At 51.1% G+C, this 18694-nt stretch overlaps 1 protein-coding gene across 1 annotated transcript in view; it reads left to right on the top strand.

Annotated features, from left to right (window-relative positions):
• ABCG4 (ATP binding cassette subfamily G member 4) overlaps positions 1–18694 on the top strand; it is a 71368-nt gene that overhangs the window by 45598 nt on the left and 7076 nt on the right. Inside the window, 8 exon segments of the mRNA XM_060250531.1 lie at positions 2012–2062; positions 3296–3441; positions 5679–5802; positions 9337–9451; positions 10925–11064; positions 15064–15162; positions 16374–16542; positions 18017–18117. Coding sequence (XP_060106514.1) covers positions 2012–2062; positions 3296–3441; positions 5679–5802; positions 9337–9451; positions 10925–11064; positions 15064–15162; positions 16374–16542; positions 18017–18117 — 945 coding nt within the window.

The following is an 18694-nucleotide window of genomic DNA, read 5'->3' on the forward strand; positions in this document are numbered from 1 at the left end:
GGGATTGATGGGATGTAGGGAGGGGAGGGACCTTGGTGGAATAAAATGTCCTACATCCTAATATCCAAAGCAGCCGTTCTCTCCAAGGGACCTGATCTCTGGAGGCCAGTTGCGATTCCAGGATATCTCCAGCCACCACCTGGAGGCTGGTAACCAGGCCTCGGATTCAGCAAGAGCTCACAGGAGCACAGCTCCTGAACCTTTCTGAGGGTTCCCCCTCTTCCTCCCCACCTACCTTGTCCATTGAATAGGAGGTGCAGCTGCATAACAATCCCTGGATTAGGAGAGCGGGCAGCCAGCCAGCCACCTGGGGCTTTGCCACGCCCCCCAGCAGCCCTAATTAACCCCTGGAGAAACCCGCACCACCCTTTCTCCACTTCTTATGTGATTCTGGGTGGTGGGTAGCTGGCTGGCCTTTTGACTGTGGCGGGGGAAAGGCAGCTCAGGAGAGCCCCAGGCGAGCGAGGCCTGCTTGGCTGGATTACCTGGGGCTCTCCTTTCTTGCGTCCAGTTGGTGGGGGGGCAGCATATGCTAATGAGTTATGCTAATGAGTTCCTCCGCCTATTTTTCTACAAAACGACTTCTTTCTCTACTTTCTCCAGCCCATGCATAATCTTGTAAACCTCTATCATGTTACCCTGCAGTCGACGTTTCTCCAAGCTAAAGAGCCCCAAGTGTTTTAATCTTTCTTCATAGGGAAAATGTTCCAAACCTTTAATCATTCTAGTTGCCCTTTTCTGGACTTTTTCCAATGCTATAATATCCTTTTTGAGGTGCAGTGACCAGAATTGTACACGGTATTCCAAATGAGACCGCACCATCGATTTCTACAGGGGCATGATGATACTGGCTGATTTGTTTTCAATTCCTTCCTAATAATTCCCAGCATGGCGTTGGCCTTTTTTACTGCAACCGCACACTGTCTGGACATTTTCACTGAGTAAATCATGTGAAGCACATTTTTATAGTTGCATTCTCCGTGGTGCCAGCATCAGCCCCACTTCTAGTGGGAAACCCAGAACCCAGTTGTGAAACTGGGCAGAAGATAGGGTTGCCAAGTCCAATTCAAGAAATATCTGGGGACTTTGGGGGTGGAGCCAGGAGACATTGGGGGTGGAGTCATGAGCAAGGTTGTAACAAGTACAATTGAACTCCAAAGGGAGTTCTGGCCATCACATTGAAAGGGACGGCACACCTTTTCAATGCCTTCCCTCCATTAGAAATAATGAAGGATAGGGGCACCTTCTTTGGGGGCACATAGAATTGGCCCCCCTGGTCCAAGCCTTTTGAAACTTGGAGGGTGTTTTGAGGAAAGGCATCAGATGCTGTGCTGCAAATTTGGTGCCTCTATCTCAAAGAACATCCCCCCCCAGAGACCCGCGGATCAATTCCCCATTATTCCCTATGGGAATCGTTCTCCATAGGGAATAATAGAGTGCCCAGTAGACATTTCCCTCCCCCCCCCCGCTTTCTAAACCAGGGAACCCTGTCCTCTCCCTCTCTCTCACACACACACATACACTTATTGGGTTTGGTTCCTCCACAACTTTATTTACTCTGAAAACGAAAGCAAAACAAACAGAGGGTCTGTGCTCTGACGAAACTGCTGCTGACCCTTCCCCATGAAGCGCTTCCTGTTTCCTGCTCAACTTTAAAGGCACACATTTTAAAAACGGACCTGTTTGCTGGTTTCTAAACCTGCTAGAGGTACATGGTGACTGTGGTACATGGTGACTGTGGTACATGGTGGCTCTAGAGGTACATGGTGACTGTGGGGGCGGGGCTTCCGCCCATTGGCCAGCTGGCTGGGGGCGGGTGAAGCCTGTAAAACCGGGGGATCTCCCGCTGGGACCTGGGGATTGGGAAGCCTAGCAGAAGAAGAGCAAGGGGACTTTGAGTAGCCTTCAGGGGAGCTGGTTGTTCTCTGAGGTCTGAAAAAGCTCGTCTCCTGTTGGATGTGTGCCAGGTGGGTTAAGGTCATCTAAGCTAGGTGTTTTCTTTTCCCTTCAGGTATCAGCAAATCTAAAACTGAATGAGAAGCAGGAAGTGAAAAAAGAGCTGGTGAGTTTGTATAAAGAGCCTCCCTCTACTTTATAGAAATCTAAGAGGCAGAGAGATTCAAGCCTCTCCCTGCATCCCCTTCGTCTGGATTTACACAGAACCAAGACTGCTGCTTTAATATTTCTTTCTTTCTCTCTCCCACCACTGCCACTGGGCGTTTCCACATTCTCATTCTCATCGCTTGCATGGTTAACACCTGTTGCTTCCAGGTGTTATTTTCTGTTCCACATGTGGTTTTTTCGATTTGATATTATATTGCGTTATATCCAGCATAAAACCTGGAGTTTAAATCTGCAGGGAGGTATGCCAGGCATAAAACATGTGCTAGAGCAGGGATGGCCAAACTTGTGGAGGGAGGGAGGGAAGGAGGGAGGAAGGAGGGAAAATAGATGGGATGGGAGAGGTGGAAAGAAAGCAACTTTAACTTTCAATGCATTCTCCAAGCTGCCAGCTTGCTTGGCTTGTAGAAGTGATTTAAAGAGAGAAATGCCTTCTCCAAGCTGGCTGACAGGGCGGTGGGGGATTTGAGAGCCACCCAATGTGTGTGAAAAAACCACATGTGGCTCCCAAGCCACAGTTTGGCCACCCCTATGCTAGAGAGAGCAAAATACATGAGGAACAGGGAAAAAAACACCTGAAGCAACAGGAACAGGAAAGGAAAGGTCCCCTATGCAAGCACCAGTCGTTTCCAACTCTGGGGTAATGTTGCTTTCATGTTTTTATGGGAGACTTTTTACGGGGTGGTTTGCCATTGCCTTCCCCAGTCTTTTACACTTTCTCCCCAGCAAGCTGGGGACTCATTTTTCCGACCTCGGAAGGATGACAGGCGAGGAAAATTAGAATGTAGAAAAGCCTGTTGTCTTTAAAAACCTGAAAAAAGCAAAGATGCTTCACATCCTATTATGCGTAGTTACTGGCACCAACAGGCGTTAATCTTTTTGAGCTTTCTGCATTCAAAACCTTGAGAACTGCTTGGCTTGCAGCTGACCTCTAGCAAAGGTCTTCTTAATTAGCTGCAGAAGGCTGATCTCTTTGCATCTGAATCATGAGTAGCCTTGAGGGAAGAAGTTTACAGGCCTGTAGCATTTGACATCGGTGATGGGGGCGGGGGGGGGGCAATTGCAGAGTCTTGTTGATCTGTGTTGGGAACAGCAAATTTGGAATTCATTTGTGTTATCAGATGACATGCAGCCTTTTCCTCTCCTTCCCCCGCTCCTTTCTACTGGAGTCTAGGTGAATGAGATCTTGACGGCGCTGAGCCTTCTGGAATGTTCCTACACACGCACCATATCCCTCTCTGGAGGACAACGCAAACGCCTCGCCATCGCACTGGAGCTGGTCAACAATCCCCCAGTCATGTTCTTTGATGAACCCACCAGGTAGGAATCAGGTTTTCCAGTTCTCTCTGGCCCCAATCTGTGAACATTTGCAGAGCCACCCAGGGAATAGGAGGACAGACATCTTGAGGGCTCAGGGCACTGGATTAGCCATGTGATTTGCATTTCCTTGATCTTTGGGTTGAGTCCGAGTGGCGTGAGGGGAGAGACCTCTTTGCAGCCCCAATCTTGATGCAGAGAGATTCAAGCCCTGTGTGCGCGTTGCACTGAATGCTAGGGTTGCCAAGCCCCCAGCCTCCAGCGAGCGACTTGTTTCGTGCACACTTCGCGATGACGTCACCCACGAGTCACGTCATCATGCTGGCGACATCGCACACCGGCCGCTGTGGACATTTCTGGGAAAACTCTATGGTTTTCCCTGGACACGCTAGCATTTTAGGAGGGAAAACTCTATGGAACCTATTGTACCATAGAGTTTTCCCTCCCAAATTGCTAGAGTGTCTGGGAAAACCATAGAATTTTCCCAGAAACTCCTAGAGCAGCTGGTGTGATGACATTACTTGCAGGTAACGTCATCATGCCAGTGACGTCAGGCGGGTTGCCCCCATTGGCCCAGTGTGGGCCAGTAGGTTGGGAACCTCCCAGGTAGGGGAACCCCCGTCTGAACCAGGGGCTTGGCAGCCCTACTGAACACACATATATCCTGTGTGTGCATGCCTACATCTGTTTGTAAGAAAGAGTCATGATGTATTTGCTTTGCACCTGAAACCAGGGATCTGTACTTGTTCGTGGTGTTTTTGCTGAACTTTAAATTGTTTATTAAAAAATGCTTTTAATTGTTGGAATGTTTTTAATGTGTGCCACCTCAGGGACCCCGATTGGGTGGGAAAGTGGCATACAAATCTTTCAAATAAATGAAATAAATAAATGTGGAATTTGTAACACATTTTCAGCAGTACATGTGTCTATTGCAGGGTTGGCCAGACTTGCTTAACTAAGAGCCACGTAGAATAGACATCAGATGTTTGAGAGCTACAAGACAGGAACATCAGACGTTTGAGAGCTGCAAGACAGGAACATTAGATGTTTGAGAGTCAAAAGAGGAAGGAAGGAAGGAAAATAGATGGGGGAGGAGGGAGGGAGGGAGAGGTGGGAAGAAAGCAACTTTAACTTTAAATGCATTCTCTTTGCTGCCCGTTGAAGAGAGAAATGCTTTCTCTAAGCTGGCCGATGGGGTTGTAGGGGCTTCGAGTGCCACATGTGGTTCCCATGCTACAGTTTGGTCTATTGTAACATGAGAATTACTTGGCTTTTTTTTTCAAGTCAGGTGTACACTGTACACAGATTGTAGCGCATTCACTGTAATTTGTCTACTTTGGATCTAATTTGGCTAGACAGGATGTTGGTGGGATCCTCCCGAAAGGAGCTCACGGCGAGGTCAGGCTCTGCCTTAGGTGAGGCAGATATCTCAGTGAGATGCCTGAAGATCGGAGCAGCAACTCTGAGAATTGGAAGCCCACGGGAGACCCAGAGCTTCTGTCCAGGAGCAACGGAAGGTCAAAGTCAAGAGCTGGAGCGAGGCACAAGACTGGCCGGAGGAAACAAACTGGGAAAAGAACCGAATTGTGAAATGAGGTCTGACTCACACACGCTGGAGAAGCAGGTGCAGAGCCCTAAGGTGGTGGAACGGACTGTGCCGCTTGAGAATGCCGGGCGTGGATTCAAGCTTTGTTTATTTATTTATGTTTTGCATTAAAAAGATTCCCTGCCAACAGAAAACTAACACCGCAGGGAGAAAGGTCACTTGCTCTGCTGGATTTCTGCTTGCGAGAGTTTCGAAGGTCGAGGAGCGTTCCAAAATGCGACCCTCTCAAGGGGCAGAATCCATTCTGCCACCTCGGCACCACCTCATTTACCTGCATGTGTGAGCTAGACCTGAGAGACGCAACCCCCAAATAATCTCAGGCGTGTTCCTTAAGTTGTCCAAGGTCAAGGAAACAATGTAAGCAGAAGACCCGGCCAAATAAACAGACCGTTTTGTCGATCTCTTTCTGAGCCAAGTAGCCAGGGCAAAGCTAGAGATGAGGCCCAGAAATTCTGGCTCTAGAAACCTGGCGCAAGGCTCAAAGTGCTTTGCAATAAAACAAGTTTTTAAATGTGTAAGTGGCCTACAAAACAGAAGCGGCGGGCCAGAGTTGATCCCAGGCTTCTCTGCAGCGTTCTCCCCCCTTGCCTTTTGCCCTCTGACACTGGTGTTTCTTCTCACTCTCTTTCCCCAGTGGGCTGGACAGCTCCTCCTGCTTCCAGGTGGTCTCCCTCTTGAAGTCTCTGGCTCAAGGAGGCCGGACCATCATCTGCACCATCCACCAGCCCAGCGCGAAACTCTTCGAGAAGTTTGATAAGGTGAGATATTCCAAAAGCCGGTAGCTCTGCCAGCCACTGAGAATCCTGTTTCTGGCCAAGGTTGAGCCAGGCGTACTCAGATTTCACCAGACATCACCCATTTTCTTTCGACAGCCTCTTTTCAATGATAAGGACTAGCAGTTTGCTAAACATAAGAGAACCTTAGAGAAGCCATGTTGGATCAGGCCAATGGCCCATCCAGTCCAACACTCTGGGTCACTCAGTGGCCAAAAACCCAGGTGCCATCAGGAGGTTCACAAGTGAGGCTAGAAGCCCTACCACTTTGCACTCCCCCAAGCACCAAGAAGTCAGAGCATCACTGCCCCAGACATAAGAACATAAGAGAAGCCATATTGGATCAGGCCAATGGCCCATCCAGTCCAACACTCTGTACCACACAGTGGCCAAAAAAACCCAAGTGCCATTAGGAGGTCCACCAGTGGGGCCAGGACACTAGAAGCCCTCCTGCTGTACCCCGCCCCCAAGCACCAAGAATACAGAGTATCACTGCCCCAGATAGAGTTACAACAATACGCTGTGGCTAATAGCCACTGATGGACTTCTGCTCCAGATGTTTATCCAATCCCCTTTTGAAACTGTCTGTGCTGGCAGCCATCACCACCTCCTATGGCAGTGAATTCCACGTTAATCACCCTTTGGGTGAAGAAGTACTTCCTTTTATCCGTTCTAACCCGACTGCTCAGCAATTTCATTAAGTGCCCACGAGTTCTTGTATTGTGAGAAAGGGAGAAAAGCACTTCTTTCTCTATCCCAGACATAATCTTGTAAACCTCTATCATGTCACCCCTCAGTTGACATTTCTCCAAGCTAAAGAGCTCCAAGCGTTTTAACCTTTCTTCATAGGGAAAGTGTTCCAACCTTTGAATCATTCTAGTTGCCCTTTTCTGCTGATTGCAATATGAAGGAACAAACGTTGGGATTGGCAGGAAGCTAAGTGCCAGGGCTGCTATGGCAGTCCTTGGAGTGGCAGCAGATCCCCCACCCACCCACTGAGAACATGCCTCTTAATACCCCGTGCCAGACCCAAGAGGAGCTTTTGCTGGCTGGGAGCAGCTGCGGGATGCTCCTGAGGTTCGGCCCGGAGGTTGGCAACCCTAACAAGGAGGCATAGCGGCCACGGAAGCCACACTGAATCAACTGGGTTTTAAGGCACAAGATTTTGGGGGAGGGGCTGTGGCTCAGTGGCAGAGCATCTGCTTGGTAAGCAGATGGTCCCAGGTTCAATCCCCACCATCTCCAACTAAAAAGGGTCCAGGCAAGTAGGCGTGAAGAACCTCAGCTTGAGACCCTCGAGAGCCATGAATGGGGCTGTGGCTCAGTGGCAGAGCCTCTGCTTGGTAAGCGGAAGGTCCCAGGTTCAATCCCCGGCATCTCCAACTAAAAAGGGTCCAGGCAAGTAGGCCTTAGACAAAGCCCCTTTGACAAAGCTGCCGGGGGGAGCCAGAGAGGCAGACTTGGCGATGACACCAGCAGCAGCCCCACCAGGCAAGTCGGGCAAAGAGCAGCTCAGCTGCTGGCTGCTTGTGCAGGCTGGGAGGGCTGCAAGCAGGGGGGAAACCAGGGGGAAATCAAGTGCCTACTTGGCCTTTGTTAACCCAGCTCTGGATCTGAAAGATCTCTGCCTGAGATCCTGGAGAACCGCTGCCGACCTGAGTAGACAATCCCCGCCTTGATGATTGGGTAGGGGCTGATAGATCCAGAGGAGTTAGCCATGTTAGTCTGTTGCTGCAGAATAGTAAAGAGCACACTAATGGACCAGTTTGGTGTAGTGGTTAAGTGCGTGGACTCTTATCTGGGAGAACCGGGTTTGATTCCCCATTCCTCCACTCGCACCTGCTGGAATGGCCTTGGGTCAGCCATAACTCTGGCAGAGGTTGTCCTTGAAAGGGCAGCTGCTGTGAGAGCCCTCTCAGCCCCACCCACCTCACAGGGTGTCTGTTGTGGGGGAGGAAGAGAAAGGAGATTGTGAGCCGCTCTGAGACTCTTTGGAGTGGTGGGCGGGATATAAATCCATATCTTCTTCTACTATTGGCAGAGCTTTTTTCGTAGCAGGGGCTCCTTTGCATATTAGGCCACACACCCCCTGATGTAGCCAATCCTCCAAGAGCTTACAGGGCTCTTCTTCCAGGGCCTACTGTAAGCTCCAGCAGGATTGGCTGCATCAGGGGTACGTGGCCTAATATGCAAAGGAGTTCCTGCTACAAAAAAAGCCTTGACTATTGGGTAGGGGCTGTGGCTTATTGGTAGAGCATTTGCTAGGCATGAAGAAGGTCCAGGGTTCAGTCCCTGGCATCTCCAGCTGAAAGACCTCTGCATGAGACCCTGGAGAGCAGCTGCCAGTCTGTGTAGACAATACTGAGTTTGATGGACCAATAGTCTGGTTCAGGATAAGGCAGCTTCATGTGCATGTTGCTTTAGGGGCAGAGTATCCGTTTGGCATGCAGAAGGTCCAGGGTTCAGTCCTTGGCATCTCCAGCTGAAAAGAACTCTGCATGAGACCCTGGAGAGCAGCTGCCAGTCTGAGTAGACAATACTGAGTTTGATGGACCAACAGTCTGGTTCAGGATAAGGCAGCTTCATGTGTGCTTCAGGGGGAGGGCTGTGGCAGAGCATCCGCTTGGCATGCAGAAGGTCCCTGGTTCAATCCCTGGCATCTTCAGTTAAAAGGACCAGGCAGGAGGTGATGGGAAGGGCCTCAGCCTAAGACCCTGGAGAGCCATGAAGTGGGGCTGTATGTAGCTCAGAGGTAGAACATCTGCTTGGTAAGCAGAAGGTCCCTGGTTCAATCCCCAGCATCTCCAGTTAAAAGGACCAGGCAGGAGGTGATGAGAAGGGCCTCAGCCTGAGACCCTGGAGAGCCATGAAGTGGGGCTGTATGTAGCTCAGAGGTAGAACATCTGCTTGGTAAGCAGAAGGTCCCCGGTTCAATCCCCAGCATCTCCAGTTAAAAGGACCAGGCAGGAGGTGATGGGAAGGTCCTCAGCCTGAGACCCTGGAGAGCCATGAAGTGGGGCTGTATGTAGCTCAGAGGTAGAACATCTGCTTGGTAAGCAGAAGGTCCCCGGTTCAATCCCCAGCATCTCCAGTTAAAAGGACCAGGCAGGAGGTGATGGGAAAGACCTCAACCTTGAGACCCTGGAGAGCCGTGAAGTGGGGCTGTGGCTCAGTAGTAGAGCCTCTGCTTGGTAAGCAGAAGGTCCCCAGTTCAATCCCCAGCATCTCCAGTTAAAAGAACCAGGCAGGAGGTGATGGGAAAGACCTCTTTGCCTGAGACCCTGGAGAGCTGCTGCCAGTCTGAGCAGACAAGACTAACCTTGTTGGACGAAGGGTCTGATTCAGGACGAGGCAGCTTCATGCCTTCAGTCTCTGTTGCTCTTTCCCAGCTGGTACAGGCAGGGTCCCTTGGAGGTCCTCTTTCGTAAAGGACACGGATTTCTCTCCAGGCCCTCCTGGTCTAGACCTTAAAGATGGATCTGCAGCATCGATGCTGAGATGTTCTTTTCTTTCCTGCAGCTTTACATCCTGAGCCAGGGCCAGTGCATCTACAAGGGCGCCGTCCCCCAACTCATCCCCTACCTGAAAGGGCTGGGCTTACATTGCCCCACCTACCACAACCCGGCTGATTTCAGTAAGTGGTGGCCCCTCAGTTGATGGGGCTGACAAAGAAAGGAATTAGATTCAGTCACCTTCCGCAGGTTCAGTGGAATAGGTTTCCTCGAGAAGTGGTGGGCTGTCCTTTGGTGTGGTGGCTAAATGCGCAAACTCTTATCTGGGAGAACCGGGTTTGATTCCCCACTCCTCCACTTGCAGCTGCTGGAATGGCCTTGGGTCAGCCACAGTTCTCTTATCTGGGAGAACCAGGTTTGATTCCCCACTCCTTCACTTGCAGCTGCTGGAATGGCCTTGGGTCAGCCACAGTTCTCTTATCTGGGAGAACCAGGTTTGATTCCCCACTCCTCCACTTGCAGCTGCTGGAATGGCTTTGGGTCAGCCAGAGCTCTCTTATCTGGGAGAACCGGGTTTGATTCCCCATTCCTCTACTTGCAGCTGCTGGAATGGCCTTGGGTCAGCCAGAGCTCTCTTATCTGGGAGAACCGGGTTTGATTCCCCACTCCTCCACTTGCACCTGCTGGAATGGCCTTGGGTCAGCCATAGCTCTTGCAGAGCTGTTCTTGAAAGGGCAGCTGTTATGAGAATCCTCTCGGCCCCACCCACCTCACAGGGTGTTTGTTGTGGTAGGAGGGAAGGTAGAGGAGATTGTGACCGCTCTGAGACTCTGAGATTCAGAGTACAGGGCGGGATATAAATCCAAAATCTTCCTTCCTTGGAGGTTTTTAAGCAGAGGCTAGATGAGGGGTGTCAAACCCATATGTGATGAGGGCCGGATCTGACATAAATGAGAGCTTGTTAGGCTGGGCCGTGCATGTCATAAAATGTAATGCCAGGTAGCAGAGATATAAACGTTATAAAGGGCACAGACAAACACAACTCTCGGCTTGGCTTCGCGAACGAAGATTTAAGATTTTAGCACTCTTGCAGTATTTTGTTTTATTTAACAGTCTCTGATAACTGACCCCTCTTGCTCTGAATTATTGAATCAAAATCTGGAGACAATGTCTGTGCTGTAGCAATCTTGAGTATGCTGTTCAGGTGTGTATCTGTAAGTTGCAAATCTACTTTTGATTTGCTTGGGGGGGGCTGATAGGAGCCCTCCGGGGGCCTGATTTGGCCCCTGGGCCACGTGTTTGACACCCCTGGGCTAGATGGCCAGCTGACAGCTGTGCAACTTCTTTGAATTTAGGCAGGTCTTGAGAGGGAAAGCAGGAAGGGCTGCACCCGCGCTTGGCTCTTGTGCCCCTTTCTTACATGCCCAGGGTAGAGCTGATCACCGTTTTGGGGTCAGGAAGGAATTTTCTGCTAAGCCAGGTTGAATCCTGGAGGGTTTTTGCCTTCCTCTGGACATAGAGCAGGCGTCACTGAGGTAGTAGGGGGAGGAGATAGTTGTGGGTTTGGTGCGTGGTGCAGAGGGTTGGACTAGATGACCCTTGAGGTCACTTCCTGGTCTGAATTTCTAACTCCAGGTCTGTCTGCTTCTTTGCAGTTATCGAAGTGGCTTCCGGAGAGTACGGAGACCTCAACTCAATGCTTTTCCAAGCCGTCCAGAACGGGCTATGCACCATGGCTGAGAAGAAAGACAGCCCAAACAAAACGGACTCGGCTTGTCCCGGACGCTGCGTGGCGGTGAGGGGGGCAGGGAGGGGAGGGTCTGTTGTGGCTTGTGGTTCCAGTTTGTGAACCCCCAATCTCATGCAAGCAGTCAGTTTCTTTTGCTCATCCTCACGCACTGTTGCAGTTCAGGGGACACTTGCCAACCACCAGGTGGGACCTGGAAATCTCCTGGAATGAAAGCGGATCTCTAGATGACAGGGATCATTTTCCCTGGAGGAAACTGCACCTTCAGAGGGTAGACATTATACCCTGCTGAGGTCCAGCCCCCCCCCCCCCAAAAAAAACAACCTCAGCTTCCTCCGGTTCCACCCCTCCAAACCTCTTGCAATTTCCCAACCTGGAGCTGGTAAACCAAACATGTGCTAGAGCCAGTTTGGTGTAGTGGTTAAGTGCGCGGACTCTTATCTGGGAGAACCGGGTTTGATTCCCCACTCCTCCACTTGCAGCTGCTGGAATGGCCTTGGGTCAGCCATAGCTCTGGCAGAGCTGTCCTTGTGAGACCCAGTTTGGTGTAGTGGTTAAGTGCGCGGACTCTTATCTGGGAGAACCGGGTTTGATTCCCCACTCCTCCACTTGCAGCTGCTGGAATGGCCTTGGGTCAGCCATAGCTCTCTTATCTAGGAGAACCGGGTTTGATTCCCCGCTCCTCCACTTGCAGCTGCTGGAATGGCCTTGGGTCAGCCATAGCTCTCTTATCTGGGAGAACTGGGTTTGATTCCCCACTCCTCCACTTGCAGCTGCTGGAATGGCCTTGGGTCAGCCAGAGCTCTCTTATCTGGGAGAACTGGGTTTGATTCCCCACTCCTCCACTTGCAGCTGCTGGAATGGCCTTGGGTCAGCCAGAGCTCTCTTATCTAGGAGAACCGGGTTTGATTCCCCACTCCTCCACTTGCACCTGCTGGAATGGCCTTGGGTCAGCCATAGCTCTCTTTTCTGGGAGAACAGGGTTTGATTCCCCACTCCTCCACTTACACCTGCTGGAATGGCCTTGGGTCAGTCATAGCTCTTGCAGAGCTGTCCTTGTGAGAGCCAGTTTGGTGTAGTGGTTAAGTGCGCGGACTCTTATCTGGGAGAACCGGGTTTGATTCCCCACTCCTCCACTTGCACCTGCTGGAATGGCCTTGGGTCAGCCAGAGCTCTCTTATCCGGGAGAGCTGGGTTTGATTCCCCACTCCTCCACTTGCACCTGCTGGAATGGCCTTGGGTCAGCCATAGCTCTCTTATCTGGGAGAACTGGGTTTGATTCCCCACTCCTCCACTTGCAGCTGCTGGAATGGCCTTGGGTCAGCCATAGCTCTCTTTTCTGGGAGAACAGGGTTTGATTCCCCACTCCTCCACTTACACCTGCTGGAATGGCCTTGGGTCAGTCATAGCTCTTGCAGAGCTGTCCTTGTGAGAGCCAGTTTGGTGTAGTGGTTAAGTGCGCGGACTCTTATCTGGGAGAACCGGGTTTGATTCCCCACTCCTCCACTTGCACCTGCTGGAATGGCCTTGGGTCAGCCAGAGCTCTCTTATCCGGGAGAGCTGGGTTTGATTCCCCACTCCTCCACTTGCACCTGCTGGAATGGCCTTGGGTCAGCCATAGCTCTCTTATCTGGGAGAACTGGGTTTGATTCCCCGCTGTTCCACTTGCAGCTGCTGGAATGGCCTTGGGTCAGCCATAGCTCTCTTATCTGGGAGAACAGGGTTTGATTCCCCACTCCTCCACTTGCAGCTACTGGAATGGGTCAGCCATAGCTCTCTTATCTGGGAGAACCGGGTTTGATTCCCCCCTCCTCCACTTGCACCTGCTGGAATGGCCTTGGGTCAGCCAGAGCTCTCTTATCTGGGAGAACCGGGTTTGATTCCCCAGTCCTCCACTTGCAGCTGCTGGAATGGCCTTGGGTCAGCCAGAGCTCTCTTATCTGAGAGAACCGGGTTTGATATCCCACTCCTCCATTTGCAGATGCTGGAATGGCCTTGGGTCAGCCAGAGCTTTCATAGAAGCTGTCCTTGAAAGGGCAGCTGCTGTAAAAGCACTCTTAGCCCCACCTACTTCACAGGGTGTTTGTTGTGGGGTGGGGGGTGGGAAGGTAGAGGAGATTGTGACCGCTCTGACATTCAGAGTATAGGGTGGGATATAAATCCAAAATCTTCTTTGCGGGGAAGGGTTTTGCCAGTTCCAGGTTTGGACTCCTACTTTCTTCTACAGTCAGCACAGTGTGTAGTAGTTAAGAGTGGCAGACTCTAATCTGGAGAACTGGGTTGGATTCTCCACTCTTCCTCCACATGAAGCCATGTGGGTGACCTTGGGCCAGTCCCAGTGCTTTCAGAAATATCCCAACCCCACTTACCTCACGAGGGAAGAGGAAGAGAAGGTGATTTTAAGCTGCTTTGAGACTTCTTTGGGTGGAGAAAAGCGGGTATAAAATCAGCTCTTCTTCCTGAGTGCCCCCTGTCCAGATACTAACAAGAACTGGCCCTGCTTTGCTTCAGATAAGATCAGGCTAGCCTAGGCCATGTCTGGGGCAGTGATGCTCTGTATTCTTGGTGCTTGAGGGGGGGTAACAGTGGGAGGGCTTCTAGCATCCTGGCCTCACTGCTGGACCTCCTGATGGCACCTGGTTTTTTGCCCACTGTGTTCCACAGAGTGTTGGACTGGATGGGCCTTTGGCCTGATCCAACATGGCTTCTCTTATATTCTTATGTGGCACAGAGTGTTGGACCGGATGGGCCATTGGCCTGATTCAACCTGGCTTCACTTATGTTCTTATGTGACACAGAGTGTTGGACTGGATGGGCCATTGGCCTGATCCAACATGGCTTCTCTTATGTTCTTATGTGACACAGAGTGTTGGACTGGAGGGGCCATTGGCCTGATCCAACATGGCTTCTCTGATGTTCTTATGTGACACAGAGTGTTGGACAGGATGGGCCTTTGGCCTGATCCAACATGGCTTCTCTGATGTTCTTATGTGACACAGAGTGTTGGACTGGATGGGCCTTTGGCCTGATCCAACATGGCTTCTCTTATGTTCTTATGTGACACAGAGTGTTGGACTGGATGGGCCATTGGCCTGGTCCAACATGGCTTCGCTTATGTTCTTATGTGACGCAGAGTGTTGGACTGGATGGGCCATTGGCCTGATCCAACATGGCTTCTCTGATGTTCTTATGTGACACAGAGTGTTGGACTGGATGGGCCATTGGCCTGATCCAACATGGCTTCGCTTATGTTCTTATGTGACACAGGGTGTTGGACTGGAGGGGCCATTGGCCTGATCCAACATGGCTTCGCTTATGTTCTTATGTGACACAGAGTGTTGGACTGGAGGGGCCATTGGCCTGATCCAACATGGCTTCTTTTATGTTCTTATGTGACACAGAGTGTTGGACTGGAGGGGCCATTGGCCTGATCCAACATGGCTTCTCTGATGTTCTTATGTGACACAGAGTGTTGGACAGGATGGGCCTTTGGCCTGATCCAACATGGCTTCTCTGATGTTCTTATGTGACACAGAGTGTTGGACTGGATGGGCTTTTGGCCTGATCCAACATGGCTTCTCTTATGTTCTTATGTGACACAGAGTGTTGGACTGGATGGGCCATTGGCCTGGTCCAACATGGCTTCGCTTATGTTCTTATGTGACGCAGAGTGTTGGACTGGATGGGCCATTGGCCTGATCCAACATGGCTTCTCTGATGTTCTTATGTGACTCAGAGAGTTGGACTGGATGGGCCTTTGGCCTGATCCAACATGGCTTCTCTGATGTTCTTATGTGAGACAGAGTGTTGGACTGGATGGGCCATTGGCCTGATCCAACATGGCTTCGCTTATGTTCTTATGTGACACAGAGTGTTGGACTGGAGGGGCCATTGGCCTGATCCAACATGGCTTCGCTTATGTTCTTATGTGACACAGAGTGTTGGACTGGAGGGGCCATTGGCCTGATCCAACATGGCTTCTCTTATGTTCTTAAACCATTGTTAGGCTAATAAATAAAGTCATAGCTTTGCTCACGTTCCCTTCAGGATCTGGATCACATCGAGAGCCATACTTTCGCAACCAGCACCCTGACCCAGTTCTGCATCCTCTTCAAGAGAACGTTCCTGTCCATTTTGCGAGACACGGTAAGTGCCGGAGAAGGGAGGGGCGAAAGGACAGGGACTTGGGGGGCGTAGAAGGTGTCCCGGGCCCCTTGGATGCGTGTGTTGGGAGAGAGGGTGGAGTTGTATTCTAATAAGAGTTGTCAGAGCTCATGTTTTTCTGAAAATCCTGAGTTTGGGAACTGGTTGCCATAAGGGAAAGGCCCTCTGTTCATGCACAGAATTTCTTTATGGGCACATATGTTTTGGAATCAGGGCTTGACGTAGCTCAGAGGAGAATGGAACTTCCTTCCTTCTTTTTTTTTTGATATTATTGTATTTATATATATGTGTGCAGCAGGAAGTCATGTCGACCTCTGGGGAGCGTTCCCTACCGGGGGCCTGGAGGTTATTCAGGAAGGTGGCTGCATAAAGCCTGCCCCTGCCCGCCTGACTGCTGGTATTTCAAGGAGGTCTCCCATCCAGAGTTGACCCTGTTTAACTTCTGAGATCTACCGAGATCAGGCTGTGCAGGTCAGGGCTGGAGCTTCCTTTCTGCGGGGGCTAGAGCGTGAAAAGAAAACTGGATGGGCATTCAGATCATGGACATTCTATCCATTGTTAGCAGGGGTGGAATTCTAGCAGGAGCTCCTTTGCATATTAGGCCACACACCCCTGATGTAGCCAATCCTCCAAGAGCTTACAAAAAAGAGCCTTGCAAGCTTTTGATTGGCTACATCAGGGGGGTGTGGCCTAATATGCAAAGGGGCTTCTGCTAGAATTCCTTGTAAGCTCTTGGAGGGTTGGCTGCATCTGGGGTGTGTGGCCTAATATCCAAAGGAGCTCCTGCTAGAATTCCTTGTAAGCTCTTGAAAGATCGGCTACACCAGGGGTGTGGGGCCTAATATGCAAAGGAGCTCCTGCTAGAATTCCTTGTAAGCTCTTGGAGGATTGGCTACATCAGGGGTGTGTGGCCTAATATGCAAAGGAGCTCCTGCTAGAATTCCTTGTAAGCTCTTGGAGGATTGGCTACATTGGGGGTGTGGCCTAATATGCAAAGCAGCTCCTGCTAGAATCCCACTCCTGATAATTAGTTAGATTAATTCCCAAACAGCCTGTCGATTGACTTGGGTCATATCGTGCAGCCTCAGTTGTAATGCAAGTCTTATCGCTGAAGTCCCACCCTGCTGGTTTCACAAAGCATGCCCTCGTGGGTGAGCTCGTGAGGGTTAAGTGCCGGGTCTTGCCTTCCACAGGTGCTCACCCACCTGCGGTTCATGTCTCACATCTGCATCGGTGTGTTGATCGGCCTGCTCTACCTGCACATCGGCAACGATGCCGCCAAGGTCTTCAACAACACCGGCTTCCTTTTCTTCTCCATGCTCTTCCTAATGTTCGCCGCACTGATGCCCACTGTCCTCACCTGTAAGCACCCCGTCTGGTCCGGTGGTCCTTCGGGAGGGAAACTGCATGATGCATAATGTGATTTGCTGTGGCATTTTCACCTGTCCACCAGTTTGGTGTAGTGGTTAAGTGTGCGGACCCTTATCTGGGAGAACCGGGTTTGATTACCACTCCTCCACTTGCAGCTGCTGGAATGGCCTTGGGTCAGCCATAGCTCTGGCAGAGGTTGTCCTTAAAAGGGCAGCTGCTGTGAGAGCCCTCTCAGCCCCACCCACCTCACAGGGTGTCTGTTGTGGAAGAGGAAGGTAAAGGAGATAGTGAGCTGCTCTGAGACTCTTTGGAGTGGAGGGCGGGATATAAATCCAATATCTTCATCTACCTCACAGGGTGTCTGTTGTGGGGGAGGAAGGGAAAGGAGATTGTGAGCCGCTCTGAGACTCTTTGGAGTGGAGGGCGGGATATAAATCCAATATCTTCATTTACCTCACAGGGTGTCTGTTGTGGGGGAGGAAGGGAAAGGAGATTGTGAGCCGCTCTGAGACTCTTCAGAGTGGAGGGCGGGATATAAATCCAATATCTTCATCTACCTCACAGGGTGTCTGTTGTGGGGGAGGAAGGGAAAGGAGATTGTGAGCCGCTCTGAGACTCTTCAGAGTGGAGGGCGGGATATAACTTCTGAGATCTGGGGAGATCCGGCTAGTTTGGGCCATCTGGGTTGGTGCTTTCGAGCTGCAAGTGACTTAATGATGACCCCCGGTGGGGTTTTCAAAGCAAGAGATGAACGGGAATGGTTTCCCATTGCCTGCCTCTGCATTGCAACCTTGGACTTCCTTAGTGGTCTCTCATCCGAGTGCTAACCAGGGCCGGCCCTGCTTAACTCCTGAGATCTCATGAAACGGGGCTAGCCTGGGTCATCCAGGTTAAGGCAAGAGTCAAAACAGGTCAAAACAAGGCAACAGGTCAAAACAGGGGTGGTTTGCCGCTGTCTGCCTCTGCAAAGCAACCTTGGACTTCTTTGATGGTCTTCCACCCAAATACTAACCAGGATCGAACCTGCTTAGCTTCTGAGATCAGGCTAGCCTGGGTCATCCAGGTCAAGGCAAGAGAGGAAAGGGTGGGGGTTTGCCCTTGCCTTCTTCTGCATAGCAACCCTGGACTTCCTTGCTTGTCTCCCATTCAAATACTAACCAGGGTCTGACCCTGCTTAGCTTCTGAGAGCTGAAGAGACTGGGCTAGCCTGGGCCATCCGGGTCACAGTGACCCCAATCTCTAATGCTGTTCAAAGCAGAAGCAGAGGAGATTGCTGGCCGTTGCGTCTCCTTCTCGCAGCTGGTAATGGGGCAGAGTAGAGCAAAGGAGGCTGTTGGGGCTTGTTGTCTCAGTGTCCCGGTTGACCCCAGGACCCTTCTCTGCCTCCTCCTCCTCCTTGTCCTTTCCCTGTGCAGTGTACTTGTGCTCTTTGCTGCTTATCTGCTACGTCTTTCTCTCCTTCCAGTCCCCCTAGAGATGTCAGTGTTTCTCAGAGAGCACCTGAATTACTGGTACAGCTTGAAGGCCTATTTTCTAGCTAAGACCATGGCGGACGTACCTTTCCAGGTAAGATTGCTGGGTTCAGCTCCCCCCACCCCTGGTGCTTCCATACACCGCTGGCTCTAGCCTCCCTCATAAGAACATAAGAGAAGCCATGTCGGATCAGGCCAATGGCCCATCCAGTCCAACCTTCTGTGTCACACAGTGGCCAAAACCCAGGTGCCATCAGGAGGTCCATCAGTGGGGCCAGGACACTAGAAGCCCTCCCACTGTGCCCCCCCAGGCACCAAGAATAAAGAGCATCACTGCCCCAGAAAGAGAGTTCCATCAATACCCTGTGGCTAATAGCTACTGATGGACCTCTGCTCCAGATGTTGATCCAGTCCCCCCTTGAAGCTGTCTGTGCTTGCAGCAACCACCACCTCCTCTGGCAGTGAATTCCAGGTGTTAATTGCCCTTTGGGTGAAGGACTTACCCCCTTGAGATCCACTCACATGTCCTTTGCAGTTCCCAACTGAAGAGGGTTGGGAGCAGCGTTGCCTTTAGGCTGAGTTAGTGTGAGCTAGCTCACCATTTTTTAGCCTCCAGCTCACGCATTTTTGTCTTTAAAAGGTAAAGGTGGTCCCTTGTGCAAGCACCAGTC

This window comes from Heteronotia binoei, chromosome 12, assembly GCF_032191835.1.
Source record: "Heteronotia binoei isolate CCM8104 ecotype False Entrance Well chromosome 12, APGP_CSIRO_Hbin_v1, whole genome shotgun sequence".
Lineage (NCBI taxonomy): Eukaryota > Metazoa > Chordata > Lepidosauria > Squamata > Gekkonidae > Heteronotia > Heteronotia binoei.